Raw genomic sequence first — 25,557 nt, forward strand, 5'->3', positions numbered from 1 at the left:
TTTAACCTTTTGACATGTTACAACTAAAAATGTAAATGTATTTTATTGTGATTTTATGTGGTAGAATAACCCAAACCGTGGTACATAATTGTGAAGTGGAAGGAAAATAATAAATCGTTTTCAAAATTTTTTACAAATATCTGAAAAGTGTGGCATGCATTTGTGTTCAGCCCCCCAAGTCAGTACTTTGTAGAACCACCTTTTTCTGCAATTCCAGCTGCATGTCTTTTTGGGGATGTCTCTACCAGCTTTGCACATCTAGAGAGTGAACTTTTTGCCCATTCTTCTTTGCAAAATAGCTCAAGCTCTGTCAGATTGGATGGAGTCTGTGAGCAGTAATTTCCAAGTCTTGCCACAGATTCTCAATTGGATTTAGGTCTGGACTTTGACTGGGCCATTCTAACACATGAATATGCTTTGATCTAAACCATTCCATTGTAGCTCTGGCTGTATGTTTAGGGTCGTTGTCCTGCTGGAAGGTGAACCTTCGCCCCAGTCTCAAGTCTTTTTTAGTTGCCCCTCAAATGGTCCGTGTGCATGAACTTTTAATACACTTTGTAAATGAATAATTTTTTTTAACAAGTTGCACCTTAACCCAAGTAAGAAATGTCCCTTTTTTGAGAGGGAAAGTGTGTGTGTGTGTGTGTATGTGTGTGTGTGTGTGTGTAGGGGGGCACCTAGTGGGGTGTAATTCAGGTTTTTGTTTTTTTTTTTGAGAATAATGCAACTGTATTGGGTAAACAATGTAAATCTGCTGCTGTGCGGTGACATAAATGAACTGTCACTTTGTGCTCTTCCAATAAAGTTGAGAATAAAGGGGTAACTGTATAATGCGTTAAAATGCACATCATACCACCTACTCACCACAGCTCACTGCAGCCAAAAAAGACAGCTGTCTGCACACTAAACCATTCCAGTTTCGTGTGCTGGCATGTAAACAGGCCTTTAATGTTAGCATTACCTAAACAAGATGTCCGGAGTCTAGTTTAGTCTCCAAAAATTATTTTTTTTTCTTTTTTCAGGAGGACGGTTGTTTGCCCCATTATTGATGTAATTAGCGATGACACCTTTGAATATATGGCAGGTTCTGATATGACTTACGGAGGGTTCAACTGGAAACTAAACTTTAGATGGTACCCTGTTCCTCAGCGTGAAATGGATCGGAGACGAGGTGACAGAACTCTTCCTGTAAGGTAAGGAGACTCCTCATATTTACATTTTCCCCTTTCTACTATTCTATCTTATTTCTAAGAATATGCCTTTAAATATCGATCAATATAATATTGATGATCTGTCAGACTGACCATGTAGGATCTATGTGCAGCAGGGTTGTTCAGCACCCTTTATGAACACAACCTTTTTAAACGATTATTTTGCTGTATGTATTCTAATAAGTTTGCATTTTGAGGGCTGATTGCTTCTCACTACTGGCTGGTGCATGCCCTAAGCAAATATGGCTGGAATTTTTGTTATCACCCTTAAAGCCCAATTCCAGGCAAAGCATTTTTGTTTTTATTACAATGGGGAGAGGTTGGAGGTCTGTGTCAGGTTTTTTTTCATTACTGTTTACTTCCTTTTCAGTTTCAAACCAGTGATCAGGACAAATGAGAGAAAATCTCTCCAATTTAGACACATGCATTAAAAACCTGGCAGATTATCTGACATTCACTTCCCTACTAGTAAAAATGGCCTTTTATTGTTTTCTTTTTGTCATCGCTGTACAGATTTTGCCTTGCTTCTGTGTTCTGACACCCACCAAATGGATGGAAAATGCGGGGAAATCTCTGAAATGGAGATTTAAACAGTGATGCAAACCTGAAAGAAGATTCAACTATTTCCAGTTTATTCCGTGCTAAAATCAAAGCTGTATGGATTTGGGTTTTAAAGGAAATCTTTCCTGAGAGAAATATGGTGGCTGCCTTTGCTGACTTTTCATTCTGTAAATGCTTGGCATGCTTGCCCTCTTGCTTCAGTACTTTACGTCACTGACTGTACACAGTATCTAAAGCCAAATCTATTGAAGGAAATAGAACTTTAGTAAATCCTTAAAGTGATACTAAAGCTAAAATATTTTTACCTTAAAGGAGAAGTACAGCTAAAGCTCTTTTGGTTATACTTTTCCTATGGATCGCCGGAGTACAGTTCATTCTGCAGTTCTGTGACCCGTTTTCAGCTGATGTCACTCAGCTGGTCCAGGCTCAGGAAAGTTCCCAACTTCAAAGTCGGGATCCACACCAGAGTCTGGATCAGCACCTGGCTCAGCCTTTTAGCAAGCCCCTGAGAGCCTGAGCCAGCGGCTCCCTCCCCCCTACACAGCCCAGCACTCCAGTGAGCTGCTATCTGCATAGAGTGTCTGTGAGAACTAAGCGATTAGTGGTCATGTGATTGCTGAGTTGTCACACTTCGAGCCAGCAGGGGGAGAGAAGTCCACACTTCTCTTTTAATGCATTTATTACATTAAGGTAAAACAAACATTTCTGTTCCTCTGTCCTCCCCCTTTTCCTGTGTGAAGGGGTAGAGAGGGGAGAAAAAAAACAGTGTTGTGCACGGCTGCCTCTCTTCTCCCCTCTTCCTCCTCAGACAGGTACTCAAACAGCAGCAGGAGCCATTGACTCTTGCTGCTGTCAATCAAATGCAGTGAGGAGGAAGTGGGGGCAGGACTAAGTCCCACTGTGTGTGTGTCTATGGAGCATGGCTTCATTGACGCACAGCTCATGTGCAAGCAGACACTGTAAAACGGCTTGCTATGGGGACACACAAAGAGGAGGAGCGGGGTCGCTCTGTGCAGTACCACAGCACAGAGCAGGTGAGTATAACATGTTTGTTATTTTAATTTTTTTTTTTTTATTGATTTTAGTAATACTATAAAGCCTGCCTCTGTGTAACCCTGACTTCAGTCATCATGCCCCAGTTTTTTTTTTATCATGCCCTGGGAGGTTGTATGCATTTACTAACTCAGCGCTGCTTAGAAAAAAAAATCTGCCTATATTTTTGTGAGCATTTTTGCAAGTTTCTAGACTATCCTATATTATATCTGCAAAGCTTTCTTCAACTCCACAGCCTCTGGACGTGGCTAGGCTAGCCTGGAACTTGACCTCCTCCAGGCACCAGGCTCTGCATTGTAGTGCTTTCCAGACTTCTGTACTTTGTTAGCCACAGAGCACTGTGCTGGGTACAGAGTTGCGACACAGCCTCTGGTGTTACCCATTCTCTGAGGGCCAATATAGTGAGTAATTGGGGGGGGCTACAGCACTAGGAGCTTCCTCACAGTTGGTCTCGTCGGGCGCCATTTTTACATTTCCAGCAGCTTCATTTTACAACAGTAAAGGTTAATACTGAGGGAACTCACTGCTGACTTCGTCCGCTAGGTGGAGCATTGCTCTTCTCCTGCCATTCAGCCTAGAGGAAAGCTTTTTTTCGGTGTCCCTTAAAGGGCTTAACACCTGTAACCTAAATCTTAAGACACTTATGACTATAGGGTCCTCTTCATCAGATTCTTCTACAGCTCCACAACGTGAGGCCTCTCATGTGTACTAAAGATCCCGATATCTACTTAAAATTTTCTGTCAGTTGTTGCAAAATTAATGGAGAAATCTGCTTACCGGGGCTCGAAGTATGCACCAGAGCCAAAACACAACCTGAATCTGACCCTACTGGACTTTTCACCTCTAAGTGCACCTGAATCCCCTATTGCCATCTCTGAACCAACTGAAGAGGTAGTATTTCTGAGTCCCAACTGAACAGGCAGTATTTCAGCAATTTTCATTTGATTTGGATTTACAAGGAATTCTTGATGAACTGATTTGATGCAGTATGTTTTACTCTGCATTTAGAGAATCAGTCTGCTGACCCAGACATAGGATCTTTTAGAGCTCTTGCAGCTTCAGAGACCTTCCCAATACACTCCTATACAGACGTGAAACTGCCTATGGAATCATTGGCAATGTGAAGCAGTTTATTTATGTTTTTGTTTTTTTTGCTTTAAGATTGTATTTATTGTTAAGTGGCCTCTGCCCACTGTAGGCACCCCAGTTATCCACCTTAACAAGCATACCACCAGGCAAATTGATGATGGTCTTACCTTTAGGAATTTCATAGACAGACAGTTGGACCCCTTCTCAGGTCCCAGTTTGCGTTATCTGCAGTGACTATTTGCCCTCTGTTGGCCTGGAGTCAGATTTGTAAAACTGTCAATGTGGGTAGGTTAGATGTACTAGCGGATTTAGATATACTAACTTAAGCCAAACTTCTAAGTTTTACAACAGTTTTTTCCATTTAGGGTAAAGGTTTTACATAAATAAGTTGATTATTGTAAGCATCGCTGTAAGTGCTAAATGGTTTTGTATTATCTCTAACTGTTACATCTGTAAGCGAGCTTGTTCTTTTAAAAAAACAACAGACTTACCAGATCACCGAGGAAAAATAAAAGAAAGAAAACCTAAAATAAAAAAAAAAAACCTAATGCAGCCATCACATCTACGAATTGGTAAGCTGCACTATAATAAATGAAAAATATAATAGAATCTGCACCAGTCAATCAAACATCAAATATAAACCATACAAGTTGCCAGCACTATATTATGATACTGTAAATATAAGATCATATATATATATATATATATATATATATATATATACACACACACACACAGTGTGTATGTGTGTGTATGTGTATATATATATATATATATATATATATATATATATATATATATATATATACACACACAGGTCCATAAATATTGGGACATCGACACAATTCTAACATTTTTGGCTCTATACACCACCACAATGGGGTTGAAATGAGAAGAAGATGTGCTTTAACTGCAGACTGTCAGCTTTAATTTGAGGGTATTTACATCCAAATCAGGTGAACGGTGTAGGAATTACAACAGTTTGCATATGTGCCTCCCACTTGTTAAGGGACCAAAAGTAATGGGACAGAATAATAATCATAAATCAAACTTTCACTTTTTAATACTTGGTTGCAAATCCTTTGCAGTCAATTACAGCCTGAAGTCTGGAATGCATAGACATCACCAGACGCTGGGTTTCATCCCTGGTGATGTTCTGCCAGGCCTCTACTGCAACTGTCTTCAGTTCCTGCTTGTTCTTGGGGCATTTTCCCTTCAGTTTTGTCTTCAGCAAGTGAAATGCATGCTCAATCGGATTCAGGTCAGGTGATTGACTTGGCCATTGCATAACATTCCACTTCTGTCCCTTAAAAAACTCTTTGGTTGCTTTTGCAGTATGCTTTGGGTCATTGTCCATCTACACTGTGAAGCGGCGTACAATGAATTCTGAAGCATTTGGCTGAATATGAGCAGATAATATTGCCTGAAACACTTCAGAATTCATCCTGCTGCTTTTGTCAGCAGTCACATCATCAATAAATACAAGAGAACCAGTTCCATTGGCAGCCATACATGCCCACGCCATGAGACTACCACCACCATGCTTCACTGATGAGGTGGTATGCTTAGGATCATGAGCAGTTCCTTTCCTTCTCCATACTCTTCTCTTCCCATCACTCTGGTACAAGTTGATCTTGGTCTCATCTGTCCATAGGATGTTGTTCCAGAACTGTGAAGGCTTTTTTAGATGTTGTTTGGCAAACTCTAATCTGGCCTTCCTGTTTTTGAGGCTCACCAATGGTTTACATCTTGTGGTGAACCCTCTGTATTCACTCTGGTGAAGTCTTCTCTTGATTGTTGACTCTGACACACATACGCCTACCTCCTGGAGAGTGTTCTTGATCTGGCCAGCTGTTGTGAAGGGTCTTTTCTTCACCAGGGAAAGAATTCTTCGGTCATCCACCACAGTTGTTTTCCGTGGTCTTCCGGGTCTTTTGGTGTTGCTGAGCTCCCCGGTGCGTTCCTTCTTTTTAAGAATGTTCCAAACAGTTGTTTTGGCTACACCTAATGTTTTTGCTATCTCTCTGATGCGTTTGTTTTGTTTTTTCAGCCTAATGATGGCTTGCTTCACTGATAGTGACAGCTCTTTGGATCTCATCTTGAGAGTTGACAGCAACAGCTTCCAAATGCAAATAGCACACTTGAAATGAACTCTGGACCTTTTATCTGCTCATTGTAATTGGGATAATGAGGGAATAACACACACCTGGCCATGGGACAGCTGAGAAGCCAATTGTCCCATTACTTTTGGTCCCTTAACAAGTGGGAGGCACATCTTGTTTGTTTCATTTCAAATCCATTGTGGTGGTGTATAGAGCCAAAAATGTTAGAATTGTGTCGATGTCCCAATATTTATGGATCTGACTGTGTATATGTGTATGTATATGTATGTATATATATATATATATATATATATATATATATATATATATATATAGTGCAGCGCTAAAATAACAAAAAACATTAAATGAAATAGATGAATATTGTGAATGGTGAATTAATAATCAATATAAGGAAATCTATTTAGTCCCAGTGCCAAACAAACACTGTACATATAATGTCCATCAATCAAATCGTGTATCACCAAGTATAAAAGAATATCCAATGTGTCCAAATGTAACACGTGTCACCCCACTCAGTGTTCACAGGAGGCTTACCGGATAATATTGACCATCATGTTATAGAATCCCTGATGATGTCATATCTGACAAAATGCGTCCAGTGGAGCTAGGGCGTACGATTTTGGAAAGGCACCAAGCTGATCCTTTGGACCAAGTACAGTGGGGAAAATAATTATTTGATCCCCTGCAGACTTTGTAAGGTTGCCCACTTACAAAGAAATTAAGGATCTATAATTTTTTTACCATTGTGTATTTTAAATGATAGAGACAGAATATCAACTAAAAATCCAGAAGAAACACATGATACAAATGTTATAAATTGATTTGCAGTTCACTGGGTAAAAAGTTTTTGATCCCCAAGCAAAACATGACTTTGTGCTTGGTGGAGAAAGCCTTGTTGGCAAGCACAGAGGTAAGACGTTTCTTGTAGTTGGTTACCAAGTTTGCACACATCTCGGGAGAGATTTTGGTCCACTCTTTACAGATCTTCTCTAAATCCTTAGGTTTCTTGGCTGTTGTTTGGTAACTCGAAGTTTCAGCTTCCTCCATAAATTTTCTATAGGATCAAGGTCTAGAGACTAACTAGGCCACTCCATGACCTTAATGTGCTTCTTCTTGAGCCACTCCTTTGTTGCCTTGGCGGTATTTTTTGGGTCATTGTCATGCTGGAAGACCCATCCATGACCCTTCTTCCTTGTGTTGGCAGAGGGAAGAAAGTTCTCGTCCAAGATTTTACAATCCTCCCGTCCATTGGTCCCTCAATGTGGCAAACAGAGAAACCTCCCCAAAGCATAATGTTTCCACCTCCATGCTTCACTGTAGGTATGGTGTTTTTAGAGTCCGCATAGTCAGCATTTTCCTTCCTCCAAACACGGCAAGTCAAGTTAATGCCTAAGAGTTCAAATTTTGTCTCATCTGACCACAGCACTTTCTCCCAATCCTTTTCTGAATCCTTTAGATGTTCATTGGCAATATCAGACGGGCCTATACATGTGCCTTCTTGAGGAGGTAGAATTTGCGTGTGTTGTAGGATTTTAGTCCACGGTGACATATTGTGTTACCAATGGTTTGATTGGTGGCTCTTCCTGTGTAGTTCTGAGCTGATCCCTCCACTTTTCTCATGATCATCCTTACCCCATGAGGCGAAATCCTGCATGGAGCTCCAGACTGAGGGCGATTGATGGTTATTTTGTATTTCTTCCATTTGTGAATAATCGCACCAACAGTTGTCTCTTTCTCACCAAGTTTCTTGCTGATGGTCTTGTAGCCCATTCCAGCCTTGTGCAGGTCTACAATCTTGTCCCTAACGTTCTTTGACAGCTCTTTGGTCATTTGTCTATGGTGGTGAGGTTTGAATGGAAGAAAGAGATTCTGTGGATATGTGTCTTTTGTACACATAATGAGTTCTTGTCAGGAGCACTTACTTAAATTGATAGGACTAATCTGTGTAGCACATGAGCACATAGCCATTTTGTGGGAGCCAGAATTATTGTTGGTTGGTAGGGGATCAAATACTTTATTTTACTCAATGAACTGCAACTCAATTTATAACATTTGTATCATGTGCTTTTTCTGGATTTTTGGTTGATATTCTGCCTCTATCATTTAAAATACATCTGTGATAAAAAAAATTATTGACCCTTCATTTCTTTGTAAGTAGACAAACTTACAAAATCTTCAGGGGATCAAATAATTATTTTCCCCGCAGTAGTCTTGCTATTTTTATTTTTTTTTTTTAACCAGGGTGGGAATTATCCCCTTCTCCTATTCCTCATTATAGTGTCTTCAAAATTGTGCAGTGCTATAAACACCCTCGCAGAGTGTACAAAAAAATAAAGTAGCTCACCAAATTCTAATCACATTAAAGATATATATAGTTTATGTAATGTAGATATTTCCCAGAAAAGTTCTTAACTCCTCTGGCGGTATTCCCGAGTGTAGCTCGGGATTAACTTTCAGTACCAGAAGCGGTAACCCAGCGCTACACTCGGGATTACACTGCAGCGCTTCTCCAGCGATCCCTCGAGCACCTACCTTGTCCTATACTTTGCCTTTATTCCTTTTTTTTTTCTTTCTAAAGTCAAGGATCCCCACTTTTGATGTTTCCCACTTTGAAGAGTAAGGGTTCTGCACGTGAGTGTGCCTTCTTTCTCCCTTGCAAGTCATTTACTTTACTGGATGGTTAACAGGCAGATTACCATGTCCCTGCTGCAGACATTTGCATAGGCTAGATCGTACAAAGTCCACAAAATAATACTGAAATCAGCTGGTGCTTAATAACCCTGCACATAAACCACTTACAAGAAGGCAGAAAAATACAGTGATAAACAATTAAAAATGAAATTTTAGCTAAGAAAAGTGGAGTTCCTCATAGGCCTAATTTGACTTAAAGCGTTACTAAACCCACAACAGTAAAATAAGTCTGTTATACTCAATGTGGAACCAAAGTGGTTAATCCTCTGCATTGTGTAGAAAGGATGTTTGATCCTGTCTTCTCTGATCCCCTCCCCGTCTTCCATGCATCTTCAATCCATCTGCTGATAGAAAAGAGCTGCACATGCTCACTTTGCTGTGTATTTCTAGAGCGTTTTTATTTTTTTCTCGGGAGAGTGCATGTCATCACCACAGGGCCAATCAGTGCTGTCCAGAGGGTCAGGGGTCCTGCAGCCTCATAGGACAATTGGAGGAGAATGAAAACTCCTACAAGCTTTAACCTCTTTTAAGCTCTGCTGGACACTGATAGAAGTCACAAGAATGCTCTAACTGCTGACAAGAGAAGCTATTTAGCAGTTTATATTTACTAAAATAATTGCATTTCCATGTTTTGTGTACTGTGGGAAAGCAGATATGAAGAATGCAGGGTCCTGGGTTTAGTGCCACTTTAAGGGAAGGAAGCGTGGACAGATAACAGATAACACCTGGAGGCTGCTTAGAACCCCCTAATCCTTTTACATTAGGGGGGTGGGAGGTTCAAAATTAGGGGGATGCTGCCATACACAAGTCATTTCTCCATTAGAGCTTTCCTCATCAGATAGAGGGAAAATAAACCCTTAGATTGACACTAAACTATATCCTTATTCTACCAAAATAATCCATAAAGATCAATTACCTAATGGCCCTATGATCTATTTTTATTCCTTGGTGATTTTTTTCCAGTATGTAAATGGTAAAAAAAACAGATACTAGTCCATGGAGTCCAGCGGTTTCCCCTTCCAGCCCAGGAGTTCTGTTCCTGTTCCGCCATCTTGAATTGATATCCTGCTTGTGCACAGACATATTCCAAGTCCACAAGGCCTGGCCGACACCCTTGGCATGTCTGCATATGTACTGAATCCTTGTAAACCCCCATGCATATGCAGACGTGACATGGGCCTCTTCCAGTCTGCGGAGCCTAAAACACTTGTGGTGTGTCTGCACATGCATGAGAGTGTAGCACTAATTTGTGAATGCGCAGATAGTCAACAGATATTTGCCAGGTATTATAGACCTACAGCATGTCTGTGCTTGTATGCGATATGTACAGATGTCACACAGCGTACGTCATCCTTTCCTAGGTGAATATGATGGAAGTAAATCCTATTCATTTTTTAATTTATTTTTTTTTTTAAAAAAAGGTATTTATTAACAAAAAATAATCCCAATGGCTTTAGAGGGAGGGAAAGGAGTCAGAGATTTTTTTTTTTTTGTTTCCATGGGTGAAGGTCTGCCTCTAAGCCTTAACCCTAGTAAACATTGCTTCTTGCTAACCACCTTGTAGCTCCAAGTTTCTTTCTCCTCTTCAGGTAGTTTGTTGTCTTTCCTGGTTTCCCCTAGGCTACATTTGCTTGCTCATCCAGCCTGGTATAAATGATTGTGGTGGAAATCTACTGATTCCTGCAACTGGTTTTGCCACCTGCAAGCAGCTACCTGTGGCCGGTGGGCCCTGTACACCTCAATGAAAGGTCAGTGGCAGGCACAGCTATAAGTGGCTGGCCGCATAGCGAGCGATTACCTGCGGTGATTGCTGCTGTATGACCTGTAATTGAGGTGTACAGGGCTCTGCAGATGCAGCTAGCCTCTCACAGGTGGCAAAAACAGTTGCAGGATGTAGCAGATTCCTCCTGTTGTCATTCATATGGGCTGGTCCCAATGTGAATGTAGCCTTCTAGTGATTGTTTGTCCTCAACATTGCTAGTTGAGACCCATCATTTTGTCATTTTATACTCAATGATATGTTTTTCATATCTGTTGGATTTCTCAGTGGCTATTGCTTTTCCCTCACCGGGAAATTGTCTAAGGCTGCCCACACATGGATCAGTTTTTTTGGCGATCAGCATAAGTGATGTGAAAGTAGGAATTCTGGTGTAGGGACTCCTCCATTGTTAGAATACACTGATCAGCGCTGCTGAACCGGATGCATTTTGATCCATCCTAGGCTAGCTAAGAGAGAAAGATGCTCTCACTTTCTGTTGTCGATGGGACAGGGAGTCAAGAGAAATCCCCAAGTTGAACACAAAATGTGAAAAAAAAAGCGGTTTGGTTTTAACCCTTCACTACTATATATAAACGTATAGATCAGGATTCTGACTTAATTCTGCCTTTCCTGCTCTCTCTGCAGTCTCATTTTGTTCTGGCAGTGACTCAAAGTATTGAAAATATGCATCATAATGGCCAGGCAACTAGCATTTCAGGACAAGGTCTGAAATTGAATTGAAAGCAATACATTTGGTCCCAGTGCATAGCTTTAATAAACATTTAGGTGATGATTTAGTAAAGTGTCTTTCATGGCATAATTGACTGTTACACCATGGCACCCAGTTAGTTTACAGTCTCTCCTGTCTTTCAGGTGTAAATATGTTTAGGTAAAATACTTTTAGGACAAAGCACAGCAGAGATATGCAAAATAAAAAAACCCATAACAGGCAACCAGGCATCTATTTACTGGAATTAATTCCGAAAATAAGTTATTTAAAGTATATCTGTATGCAAAATCAGATATATTAATAATAGATAAATTGATAATATGAGCAATATATTGCAGCCTACCAGTCCTATGATGGGATGGCTGTGTTGGTTTTAATTTTCCAGGTTTAGAACATTGTCATGAAGTAATGATAGTAGCTGTTGATCTAGTCAGAAATGCAGTGTCTTCTTATCTTCCTGTAAACTTTTATTCTCATCAATAACATAATAGAGATAAACAAAGACATTGAGGTGTCCGTTTATCATGCAGCAGTAAATGACCTCTGCTCAGTTCTCTGGCATTCTCAGAGGAGACCGTTCTCCTCTTAATGCCTGTTCATGAAGTGGTGTAGATCGCTTCTCCTAATAAGGAGGGAAGCAATCTGCAAATGCTTTGAACTCTAGAAAACGGCTGCTGTTACTGTAATCTTGCAAGATTACTGTAAGAGATCAGTCAAACACTGTTTACTAAGCAGAGGTAAATTACCGCTGCTTCGTTTGCGGCTCCCCCAATTCTTCACCTCTGGACTGGAGAATCTGGAGGGAGAATTTTTACACAGATCGCCAGTTAAGGGCTGACATCGCTCCTTCATGCACTGGCTGTTTCTGACAGATTCTCTGTGTGCTGAGATGATCAGCGGAGAACATGTTCTCCGCTGATCATCTCTGTTTCGTAAACCACTAGTGATCGGAGATCAGCAACGATCCTTAGGTAAGAAAGTGAGTATAGCCATGATAGGAAAATGAAAAGGTATTATTAATTGGAATGCCAGTGGAAATAAAGGGGAAAAGTTCTGTGGTGGCAGCCATGGTTGTTGATGGGATTAAAAGGGTATAAGCGAAAAGATGTCTTTTCAGTTTACAGGGAAAAAAAAATGGGTTCAGGAGGTGTGCCTAAAATGTTCAGTGAATGGTCCGATATCTCAACGGCAACATGGGCCAGGTTTGCATGCATGCACATCCAGAGACACATCAAGAAGCACCACCTAGCATGGAGTACACATGACCAGCAGGGTAAACCCACTGCGGGTGTCGAATGTAGTCCGTGTGAGAGGTAGGGTCACAGTGCAATGAAGCAACGAGTGAACATCAAGTTCTGCTACAAATTGGGAAAAACTGCAACGCAGACGCATGAAATGTTGGTGCAAGTGTATGGGACTGAAGCCGTGTTTGCAGAAAATGTGTTTGACTGGTTCAAACGCCTTTGCGACGGGAAGGAAATGACTGAGGATGACCCAGGTTCAAGTCAGCCGTCAACAAGCAGAACCCCACACGTGATTGAGGGAGTGCAACAAATGCTGGCATGAGATTGGCTACTGACTTTATGAATGATGGTGGAGGAATTGGGCATTAGCAAGGACATCGTCCACGGAGACTTGGGTAAGTTCCCGGTTTGTGCCACACAAGCTGACAGACGAACAGAAAGCAAAACAGACGGAAACCTCTGGAGATTTCATTACCATGTGTGACTAGGATCCATACTTTCTGTGAACCATTGTCACATGAGACCTGGTGCCACCAGATCGATCCGGAATCCAAGCTTCAATCAGTGGAATGGCATTCACAGTCTTCACCGTGACCCAAAAAAGAGTCGCCTGCAAAAGTCTAAGTTCAAGATAATGTTGATCACCTTCTTCAACTATGGCATCATCCAGAAGGAATTTGTTCCTGTGGGTCAAACTGTGAACACTCCATTTCTGCAAGGAAGTTTTGAAACAGTTGCTACGACGCATCAGCTGTGCATGACCATAGTTGCACAGGACTGGACAGTGGATGTTGGTGCACGATAACGTGCCTGCACACTTTGCTATCCGTGTGTACCTGTTCTCGATCATCTACCATACTCCCCTGATCTGACGCCTGCTGACTTCTTTCTGTTATAAAAAGAAACCCTGCCTGTCAGCGGATTTTAAATATACGGATTTTACTATCAATTTAAGCTTTTTCACAACTAAAATCTGTGGATTTGTGTTTTAGGCATGGCTCCCAATGTTGAGGGAATGTTAATCCCAGTTTAATTTGTTAATTAACTGTGTAGTAACTAACATGAGTTTTGCTAGTTCTGTCACTGACATCTGCCACCTCAGGCTACTGAGCGGAAACCAGTAAGCATCGTCAGTCATGTGATCAAGAAAACAACCATACATGTTGATCACATGAGATTTGTTTAAAAATAAAATCCTTCCAACATCAGCTATTAATGTGTTGCTTTCTTGGTGCCTCACAACAGTTTTAGCTCTGGATCAAGAGACACTGTATTTAAAGTAGTTGTAAAGGCTGAAGATTTTTTATCTTCATGCATTGTAGAGTGTGCTGCTCCCCCCACAGCACACTCTAGATCCAGCGATATGCATGGGAGCCTCGGCTGTCCTTTCCCCTCATTGGCTGAGACACAGCAGCGAGAGCCATTGGCTCCCACTGCTGTCAGTCACTGGCAATGAGCCAATGAGGATAGTGCAGGGGGCGGGGCTGAGACGGCTCTGTGTATTATGGACACATAGAGCAGGGCTCGGGAGCAATCACACACCAGTACCCTCATAGCAAGCAACTTGCTATTGGGGGCACTGGTCAAGGGGGAGGAGCCAATAGTGCTGGTAAGGGATCCGAGAAGAAGAGGATCAAGGCTGCTCTGTGCAAAACCATTGCACAGAGCAGGTAAGTATAACAGGTTTGTTATAAAAAAAAACAAAAACAAAGCTTTAATATCAATTTAAGGTTAATTAAAAAAACATAGCTTTTCATATCCTCGATTTTTTTTTTTTTCCTTTAACACAGGTAATGTAGGCTAGTCTAGCATTCATTAAAAAATAAATAAAATTTGCCAATATGGCCGAGCTCTTTAGATTTATCCTTCGGCATTTAGGCTAGTTTAGATAGTGCAGGTTAGTCATTTGTATTATTACTATAGTTGTCTGCTTAGTGCCATCATGCTTTTCAGATACAAGCTGCACACAGATTTTACACTGTGAAGAAGGCATATGCTTAGTTGGCCTCTGATGGTGAGAATGTTTGTTTCAGGCACAAATGGCTATTTCTGACGGTAAAGCTGACAGCACAGAAGGTTGGGCTGACTGCTAAAGCTCCTAGGACCAGGATGAGATTCCAAGTTTCTGTTTTACAGAAAAAAGGATACAGTCAGTTCAGTAGTTTTCAGCTTAAAAGCAGCAAACACAGGGATCTGTGGTACCATCCTGATGTATATTAAAGGGGTTTCCACAGTCTCGGGTAAGAAATTTGGAATTGGGGAGACAGATAATTTCTGTAGTGGTGAGCTTTCGGAGCGTCTTGATAATTAGATGGCAATGTATGACTTAAAGGGTTAGTTCACCTTTACAAAAAAATAAACTGCCTATGCAAGTAATAGGTATCTGTAGTTAAAAACAAATGGTGCAGCTCTAACTAAATTTGAATAATGCTCTTGCTATATGTGTAGACCATTTACATACCTCCCAACGTTTTATACAAACTGGCAGACAGCATAGAGGAGAAATACACTTCGTATGGTTCAATATTGAGTTGGCCCACCCTTTGCAGCTATAACAGCTACTTCTCTTCTGAGAAGACTGTCCAAAAGGTTTAGGAGTGTGTCTATGGGAATATTTGACCATTCTTCCAGAAGAGCATTTGTGAGGTCAGGCACGGATGTCGGAAGTGAGGGCCTGGCTTGCAGTCTTCGCTATAATTCATCCCAAAGGTGTTCTGTCAGGTTGTGGTCAGGACTTTCTGCAGGCCAGTCAAGTTCCTCCACCCCAAACTCGCTCATCCATGTCTTTATGGACCTTGCATTGTGCACTGGTGCACAGTCATGTTGGAACAGGACGGGGCCTTCCCCAAACTGTTGCCAGAAAGTTGGAAGCATGAAATTGTCCAAAAAGTCTTGGTATTCTGACTCTTTTTAAAGTTCCCTTCACTGAAACTAAGGGGCCAAACCCAACCCCTGAAAAGCAACCCCACACCATAATCCCCCCTCCACCAAACTTTGCACTTGGCACAATGCAGTCAGTAAGTACTGTTCTCCTGGCAGCTGCTATACCCAGACACATCAGTTGGATTGCCAGACAGAGAATCGTGGTTTGTCACTCCAGAGAACACGTCTCCACTGCTCTAGAGTCCAGTGGCGCTGTGTTTTACACCACTGCATCCGACGCTTTGCATTGCACTTGGTGATGTAAGGCTTGGATGCAGCTGCTCGGCCATGGACACCCATTCCATGAAGCTGTCTCTGCACTATTGTGCTAATCTTAAGGCCACACAAAGTTCAGAGTTCTTTAGCTATTGACTTTGCAGACAGTTGGTGACTTCTGTGCACTATGTGCTTCAGCATGGGTTGACCCCACTCAACATTTTACGCGGCCTGCCACTTCATGGCCGAGTTGCTGCTGTTTCCAGTTGCTTCCACTTTGGAAGGATCCACCTAGGATTATATACTGCCTACAGTATATAATGATTGATGTGGGGCCAAGCTGTAATGCTGCTTCAGGCACTGGATCCTGCATTAAGTATACAACTAGGCACTTGGTACAACATGTTCAGTTAGCCGTAGAGTGCTCTACTGGCCTGTGGAACTACTGCATGGTGTTACCCTGTCCCAGAAGACACCTAGTGTGTATGCCTGCTGGAGGGGAAAAGAATGTTCACGTGTGCATGCTAATCCTTCCTTAGTGTCTTTTCAGTACTGCTCTGTCTGCCTTATGCAGGGGCTCTCCAGGCCCCAACAATAAGTCACTAGGGGTCAGCCTTTGGGGTTAGTGGGAGTAGTGGAGCTTTGACGCTTCATGAGTTGCAGACATTCCTTACAGGGAGCTGCAACACTTTTTAATTTTTTTTTTTTTTTTTTAAGTTCGAAAATGGTTATCCGCAACACTTTTCGTGTCCCGCTCCACCTATGGCCTTTGCACCTCTAGGGCTTGCACATGCACACTAGCTTCTAAACTGCTGCTACAAAGCAGGCACCTCTTGGCTTATGTCCCATTTTTTTTTTTGCTGATGCCTCCGGTGCATGACCACAGATGGCTATTAAACCCTCCTTCTTTGCAACATGTACATGAATAAAAAAACTTGTGGATTCTCACTTGCATATGGTTTTATAGTGTGCTAAGTTATCACAAAGCACCCATTAACCCTTCTTGAACTGCAGTTTGTGAGGGAGTAACTCTTGCAAGTTCTGTTTCACATGAATTGTTTTTATGGCAGTCTTCTGTGACTTAAATCACAAAACAGGCTTTAATCCCTTCTGTCCTGCAGTTGTTCCATGAATATCCCTTGTTGGGACTGTCTCACTGGCTTAAAGTTGTGTGGTGACCCAGTCATGAATGGCTTTTAACCCATTCTGCTTTTGCAATCCTGTTGGTATGGTGGCTTAGGGTGTCCCAGTCAAAAACAGCTGGTAACAGTTTTGTAGTTTTCTGTGTCATCCTTGTGGGTATTGTCTCAAATACTATATGTATGACAGCCTGTTGGTGCTGGATGTGGACAGTTCTTGACCCCTCCTGCTCTGTAGTCAGTCATTAAGCAACCTTCACTGGTGCTGTCTCATTTGTATAGTAGTCCTATGGAGGCCTAGGATCACCTAGTCAAGATGGCCTTTTATTCCTGCTGCTCTGCAGTTAGTTTGCAAGTATCCCTTGCTGACGTTTCATTTGCAGGCAATGTATATGGTGAGCTTAGATAGCCTAGTAGCTGTCAGCACTTTATCCCCTTTCTGTTCTGCAGTTGGGTTGTGAGTAACCCTTGATAAGCAAATTAAAAAGGAAAAACTGAAATGGGTCCTAGAGAGAAACAAAAATGGAGAACTAGAAAGCTACCAACGCAATACACTAATACTAGGTATGCTAAAATTAGAAAATTAAACAGTGCAGCACTAAATGGAAATCAGCATCCAAATAAACATGTGCACAGAAAATATCAAGTGCAATAGGAAAATCCAAACATCCAGTCACAGAGAGATATATTAAACATCAGGTATTATCAATCTGGTGTAAATATATTATTTAAAATGAGCACACAATAAGTGAATGTGCATATAATAGATACATTAACATAAACAGCTTGGTGCCAATAAATTATATAAAGTGTAGAATCTAGTGAAATATAACATCAATAAAGCATAAAAAAGTTCACAAACTACCTGTGAAGCATGTCCACTCCAAACATAAGTGCCAGTCAATTGCACACCATACCGCTGTGATCACAAAGCATCTTGCTAGAAAGTCATGATGACCCTTTACCAGAGTAGTCATTAAAGCGGTTATATCAAGTATTCCAGCAAATGGTGTGAGATGCCTCCAGGAGAACTTCAACCGATAAGGATCAACTGCTCCCTGGAGAACCCTGCTCTCCTAAGCCCAGAATGAACACAGACCAAGCTGGATATTATGTAGATCTGCTCCAAATACTCTCCTCTCAGGTAAGGCAATAATTACATGCAGGTAAAGAATACATAAGGGAAGCACTTTTATTCGAGGGAAACTTTTTAAAACCAGTAGAACACTTACATTAAAATCTCCCTAAATGGCAGCGCTGCATACAAAATCCAAACATTAAATCCATTGTCATTGCATGCATCCTAGCTCTGCCCAACGCATTTTCTTACACATGACATCATCGGGGGTATGGGCACATGCATCTCAGCACGTAGGTTATATAAGGAAGAGGAAAAGGACCCACATCAAACTGTGCAAATCAAAGAACTCAAAACCAAAGTGATCCATTCTAAAAGGGGCTTCATCTAGTGGTCAAGAAATAGATTGCCAATCATTAGGCCGATATGGAAACAATAGTGCGTCAACTGAGCAGTGGCAAACCACATATTATTAACCACAAATATTTTTAAAATGGCCACTATTTAATAAAATACTAAGGATAAATAATAAAGGTTTGCTACCTTTTTGTGTATGGCACATAAACACAACAAATTTGGCAATACAGTAATACCTCGGCTTACAAACGCCTCGATTAACATAATTTTCGGTTTATGAATGAAAATCCATTAAAAATAATGCCTCTGTTTACCAATTTTTTTCGCAATACGAAGTGCATGTCAGTGCTGATTTTTAAATGCGATAGCTGGCTTTTTTCTTTTTTTTTTTTTTTTCTTCACTATAGCTCACAGAATTAGCTGTCACTTTCCCCGGAGTTAATGGAAACTTTGTTTCTTTTAAGAAACTAAAAGGAAACATTGTTTCTTTTAACAGGAAATAAACTAAAAAAAAACTTTCTGTTAGCGGGGGAAGTGACAGCTGAATTTCTGAGCTATAGTGAAGAAAAAAAAAGAGGTAATTATATTTAAAAACCGGCACCATAATAAATTAAAAAAACAGTGTGGGTCCCCCCTCCCATCCATACCAAGCCCTTTAGGTCTGGTATGGATTTTGAGGGGAACTCCCATGCCAAAATTAAAAAAAAAAAAAATGGCGTGGGGATCCCCCCAAAACATGTATGCTCAGATAAGGGTCCGGTATGGATTTTTTGGGGGGGGACACCCCACACCATTTTTTTTTATTTTGGTGAGGGAGTTCCCCTCAAAATCCATACCAGGCCTGAAGGGATTGATATGGATGGGAGGGGGGACCCCCATGCCTTTTTTTTAATTGCCGGCAATTCTTTTACATTTAGCTGTCAGTGGGGAACCCGCTGACAACTGAAACATTAACACATGGTTGTCACTACTAAAATATACCGCATGACTTAATAAAATAACGTATGCAGTATTTTAGTAGCATTTACTTTTTTCTGACCTCCGGAATGGATTAATTGGTTTTCAATGCATTCCTATGGGAAACGGCGTTTCGGTTTACAAATTTTTTGCTGTATGAGCAGTCCTGCAGAATGAATTACATTCGTAAACCGAGGTATTACTGTATATGGAAACAAGGAGAAAAACACCCTCTAGTGGGCAAATATAAAACTGGCCCAATTCGGTATAAATATAGAAAGACCCAAACAGCCTGGAATTAAGGTCTATGAATCTAAAAGCACTGCCACAACAAATAAGCTAGGCACAAAATGTTAATAGCCGGAGGGAATTAAAAAAACACATTTAAAATCTAACCACTTAAGGTAAAAAAGGTCTTGCCTTTAAAACCTTAACACATTCCCTTCATTAAAGTAAAAAAATGGCCCAGCAGTTGTATTGCCCCCTCACCTCCCTTTATACCTACCTGATTCCTATTTCAATTCACCGCTGTGCCCATCTGTAGCTGCTCTCTCCTCTCTTCTCACAGGACACAGTGGCAGCAGCGGGAACCATTGTCTCCTGCTGCTGTCAATCAAATCCTTTGAGGAAAAAGCAGGGGATGGGGCTGGGCTTTGCTGTGTGTATTGGGGCTGTGTGTGTGTGTCTGTGTAGGGAGGCACATAGCCCAACTCAGGAGCAAGCTCGCAGGCACGCCACCATAGGAATCAGCATTCTATCGCAGCGCACAGAGAAAAGGAGTAGCACAGAGCACTAGTGACCGACCCCAAAAAAAGAGGTTTGGGGCAGCTTTGTGCAATGCCATTGCACAGAGTAGGTAAGTATAACATGCTTGGTATATAAAACAAAAAAATGTATTGTTTACAACCACTTTAATTAACTTGTTGCCGACCGCAGATAGCTGAATGACGGCTGCACTGCGGCCGGCCAGTTCTGAGTGGACGTCATATGACGTCCCCCCCAGAACGCGCTCTCCTGCGCGCCCCAGGGGGCGCGCACCCGGCGATCTCCGTGAACGCTGTGTCCTACGGACACAGCTGATTATGTGATGTGGTAAAAGGCCAATCACAGCGGCCTTTTACCACCTGATCAGCGGTGTCCAATGACACGCTGATCAGTGGGAAATGCAAGTGCCGGTTCTCGGCTGCACTTTCCTCACGCTGTCAGATCGTGAGGAAAGTACTGCCGAGAACCGGCAGTTGTCAGAGCGGGGATCGGCACCGATCATCAGGGCACTGATGATCAGTGCCCTGATGATCGGTGCCCAGCAGTGCCACCCGCAAGTTCCGCCCACCTGTGCCCAGCAGTGCGCCCACTAGCTCCGCCCACCTGCGCCCAGCAGATCACCCACCTGTGCCCAGCAGTGCACCCATCTGTGCCCAGCAGTGCACCCACCTGTGCCACTCTGCAATGTCACCTACCTGTGCCCAGAAGTGCCACCTACCTGTGCCCAGCAGTGCCACCCACCTGTGCCCACCCACTTGTGCCCACCAGTGCCACCCACCTGTGCCCACCCACCAGTGCAGCCAAGCAGTGCTGCCAGTCAGTGCCCAGCGGTTGTGCCAGTCAGTGCCGCCAGTCAGTGCCCAGCAGTGATGCCAGTCAGTGCCGTCTATCAGTACCCATCATCAGTGTCACCTATCAGTGCCGCCTATCAGTGCTGCATATTAGTGCCGCCTATCCGTGACACCTCATTAGTGCTGTCTATCAGTGCCGCCTATCCGTGCCACCTCATTAGTACTGCCTATCAGTGCCCTTTAGTGCTGCCTATCAGTGCCGCCTATCAGTGCCCATCAGTGCTGCCTCATCAACGCACATCAGTGAAGGAGAAAAATTACCTGTTTGAAAAATTTTATAATAGAAACAAAGAAACTTTTTTTTTTTTTAATTTTTGGCAATTTTTTATTGATAGCGCAAAAAGTAAAGCGCCCAGTGGCGATTAAATACCACCAAAAGAAAGCTCTATTTGTGAGAAAAAAATGATCAAAATTTCATATGGGTACAATGTTGCATGACCGCGCAATTGTCAATCAAAGTGCGGCAGCGCTGAAAGCTGAAAATTGGCCTGGTAAATAAGGGGGTATAAGTGCCTGGTAGGCAAGTGGTTAAGGGTGTCTTTTGTGGTTCTTATTGCTGCATTCTGTGCATATGTCTATACTGTTGAAAAATATGCAGTGCTCTCGCTATTGCATCTGGAGCTCATGCTTCCTTTGCTAGTAGAGGGGATATTATTTTCCTAATGTGGTCTACTGTTTCTATGGAGGATGCCTTCTAAAGCATCCCTGTGCAACAGCTACTAGCTGGAAAGTTGGTCTTGGCTCCATCTCTGCTGTTCCTTCTGCTACGCTGGAGCAGCTCCGCTTTGGGAGACCACAGTCATTGTCCCAGGGAAAAGAGGATTTTGACAAAAACCTGTTCACTGTACCCACAGATAAAGGGGCTATTTGTCCTCTGTACCTTCCCAGGGGTTAAGATTCCACATGGATTCTACCCAATCTGTCAGCACCTCCCATCATTTGGGTGACCACCTGGCCTCTGTGGATATTAAAAATGCCAGCTCATAGGTCCTCTTCCCTTTTTTTTTTTTTAATATATTTTTATTTTAAGCTGCCTGTGTTTCACTGTGGACATGCAACATTACCAATTTGTTGCTGTTCCCTTTTGACTTATCCACTATACCACTTCATCATGGTGCTAGCCTTATTTCCTGCTTCATTCTCAGAGCATCCCTGTAGTCTGGTATCGAGACGATCTCTTTTTTAGGGAAAGTCCCAACCAATGTCTAAAGAAGTGTGCTGATTTTGCAGTGCTTCAAAGTCTGGATTCCTGAGAATGGTCTTTTCCCCTGGAGGTGTTTTCTATTCATCTGTCACTGGTGGGGGTCATTGACTGTGGGACTTCTGGCACCTGGGTCCTACCTGGTCTGCTGGTCCTCTAGCCTTTGCATGTTCTGGCAACTCTATGGGATCAGTGCAACCTGATTTGTACTTTTCATTTCTGCAAGTCTTCCTCACCTACATTGCAGGTTCCAAATGGAGAGCATTCCTGTGATCTTATGGGACCAACCTGGCTCAGAGGGATGTGATACGCAGACTCCTGTAGAATCTCTGTGGGCCCTCCCAGTTCATCCAAATGTTCTATCCTAGGATCCTGGTCCTTCAACCACTTGGTTGCTGGCTTTACAACTTGGCTGTTGAGGGGAGAATATCAGTTTTAATTATCCCTACACACTTGGAAGCTAGGAAATGGCCTTCCTGCAAGTCTGCTATTGCACTTGGACAAAATAATATATTGGTGCGAGGCTGGGAAATTCCATCAAAGGAATTATTCAGTGGGACAGATCTATTCTTACTGCATTCATAGTAAGCTCTGATTGCCCTCAAGAGTCAGTTTTTCATCCCTAGTCTTTCTTTTCCAAGGCCAGTTTGCCACTTGTTCTTTTGTGAAAGCCTTGGGTGGGGTGTTGCTCATGTTCCTCCTTTGTACATTTGCCAGTGACACTGTGGTTTCTCAGCCTGGTTTTGTTGGTCCTTCAGAACATTCTTCAAACCTATTAGGGGTATTTGCCTTCCTAACCTTACTTAGAAGATTGGATGTGTAAAAATCAGCGTGCGCTTATAATGGTAAAAAGCAGCTGTACACTAAAAGGAAACCACAAACCTTCAAAATAAGTATGTATAGAAATTGTGCAGCGCTGAGATACTGAGATAAAATCCACGTGGATCACCATGCATCAAATGAATAAAATCAAATATATAAAATACATAAAGTCCAAAATAGGGGGGAGGGGGGACTGGGGGATTAAAAGCTCACCAAAGAGCAACAAAAGGAAATGCCCATAGTGTAGTAGGTTAACGATCCAAAAAAATGTATTAAGCATATAGGTAGATAAAAGTGCGAAAATACATGCAGCAAATCCTTAATGCAGATACAACAAACAAGCAGCCTAAAAACTGCTATGAGCACTGACCAGGTGGTGTAGGTATGGTGGCCACCGGACCTCCGTGATCTGGCGGCATAACGCTTAGTTACTCTTAACCTACTACACTATGGGCAATTCCTTTTTGTTGCTCTTTGGTGAGCTTTTAATCACCCAGAGTCCCCCCTTCCCCCACGGTGACCATTCCCTTATCCATAAGAGGTTGCGTCCATATCCTTAAAGGGGTCTTCCGGACACACTGCCAACATTGATGTTATCCATCCACCTTGGGCTGACATCATATTCTATGCGTATCCGGTGAGTGCGCACTTTAACTATATGCCTGCCACTCACATGGACTGTTGAATCACGCCATATCTGGATTAACAAAAGTCACCTTGGTCACATCATATTATATTCTTTCCTCACCATTTTTATATCCATATATTATTCCTATTTTGGACTTTATGTATTTTATATATTTGATTTTACTCATTTGATGCATAGTGATCCACATGGATTTTATCTCTGTATCTCAGCGCTGCACTATTTCTTTACTTAGAAGATTGCCTTCCTCATTGCTTTCTCCTCTGTGAAGCAAGTCCTTAAGTTAGCAGCCTTGAAGAGACCTTCTTAGTGTTACAAAGGGATAATGTTGTATTGAGGCCCTTTTTACCGCCAGATTTCTTGAACGCTTAGTCTACAACCTCCTGAATTACCACCTCGCTGAAAATAACGTTCTTGATCAGTTTCAGTATGGATTTGGTCTGCAACTCTTCACAGAAACGTCTTTCCTAGAACTCAAGAACTACATATGAACGGCTGACAGCAAATGGTCACTATTTTGTACTTTTTACTCTTGGACCTTTCTGCTACTTTTGATACAGTTGGCCATCCCCACCCCCTTACAAAAAAAAAAACTCTATTCTCTTGGTCTCCATGACTGTACTCTTCATTGGTTCTTTTCCGTGAGGGTCTTCCAGGGGTTCTGTCTTTGGACTCTTATTCTCAAATAACTCCTCGGTGGATCGGCTGATAGCCTTCCATGGCTTCCAATACCATTTTTATAGTGACAAATCCCAAATCTATTGATCGACCCCTCCGCTCACCCCATTAGTCTCCTCATGCATCATTAATTTGCTAATAGACATATCAGAATAGACATCACACTACTTCCTCAAACTCCATCACAATCCCCACTGCCTCCAACTACCAACTTACTTACCGCCCAGGAGATTGCAAATCATTTCAAAATCAACTCTATTTGTGATTAGATATCCAGCTTTCACCCCCGACCAACGCACCAAGTCCCCCCACCACACTCAAAACTTTCCTTTTTAAACCCTGTTACCACTGAGGAAGTTGCTAAAATCCTTTCCGCTGCCCACCTCGCCACCTGTTCCCTGGACCCTGTCCCCTCACAATTACTGCGACCACCTTTCCGCTCTATTCTAAACTCTCTAACCCACATCTTTAACCACTCCCTCTTCTCTGGCACCGTTCCTTTCCTGCTCAAACATGCACTGGTCACCCCCATACTTTATTAAAAAAAAAAAAAAGAAAAAACCTCACTAGACCCCACCTGTTTGAATAACTCCCTGCTCCCTTTTGCTTCCAAGCTTCCTGAACGCCTTATCCACAACCTTATGAGTTGCTACCTCACTGACCACAACCTTCTTTATTCCCTACAGTCTTGCTTTCGCCCGCTACATTCCACTGAAACTGCCCTATTAAAACTCACCAATGACCTACTAACTGCTAAAACAAACAGCCAGTACTCCATACTCATACTTTTAGACCTTTCTACTGCCTTTGACACAGTTGACCTCCTACTCCTCCTCAACAAACTCTACTCCCTTGGCCTCTGGGACTCTGCTTTTGTCTGGTTCTCCTCCTACTTATCTCAGCGCATTTTCAGTGTCACAGTACCTTCTCCTCTGCTCCTCTTCCTATTTCTGTTGGGGTATCCCAAGGCCTCTGTCCTTGGGCCCCTCCTCTTCCCTCTCTATACCTTTTACCTGGACCAATTGATAACCTCCCATGGCTTCCAATACCACCTCTATGTAAATGACACCAAGATCTGTCTCATGACTCCTCAACTCACCCCCTCAATCTGTTTACGCATCACAGATTTACTGAGTGACATATCAGTATGGATGTCACCCAACTTTCCAAACTCAATCTTTCTAAAACTGAGCTTGTCTTATTTCTTCCCCCCCCCCCCCCCCTGGATCCCTTCCCCGTGACTTTACCATTGAGATCAACAGAAAAAACCCATTAGTCCCCTTACACATGCCAGGGTGCTAGGTATAATCCTAGACTCTGAAGTCTTTTTCAGCCCCCGCATCCAATCACTCGCTAAATCTTTCCACCTTAATCTCCGCAACATTTTGTAGAATTTACCCCTTTCTGACTAACAATGCCACAAAACCGCTTATTCTCTCCTTGGTTATTTCCCACCTTGACTAC

The 25,557-nt window shown here is 42.3% G+C and overlaps 1 protein-coding gene across 2 annotated transcripts in view; it reads left to right on the forward strand.

Annotated features, from left to right (window-relative positions):
- The window catches only part of GALNT1 (polypeptide N-acetylgalactosaminyltransferase 1), a 234,267-nt gene that overhangs the window by 140,310 nt on the left and 68,400 nt on the right, over positions 1-25,557 (forward strand). For both annotated transcript variants that reach the window (XM_089689075.1, XM_089689074.1), the window contains exon 6: positions 1,023-1,193. In XM_089689075.1, coding sequence (XP_089545201.1) covers positions 1,023-1,193 — 171 coding nt within the window. The remainder of the gene's footprint in view (positions 1-1,022; positions 1,194-25,557) is intronic.

Source organism: Staurois parvus, unplaced genomic scaffold (assembly GCF_062004578.1).
Source record: "Staurois parvus isolate SC_StPar_1 unplaced genomic scaffold, SC_StPar_1.0 ptg000468l, whole genome shotgun sequence".
Taxonomy (NCBI): Eukaryota; Metazoa; Chordata; class Amphibia; order Anura; family Ranidae; genus Staurois; species Staurois parvus.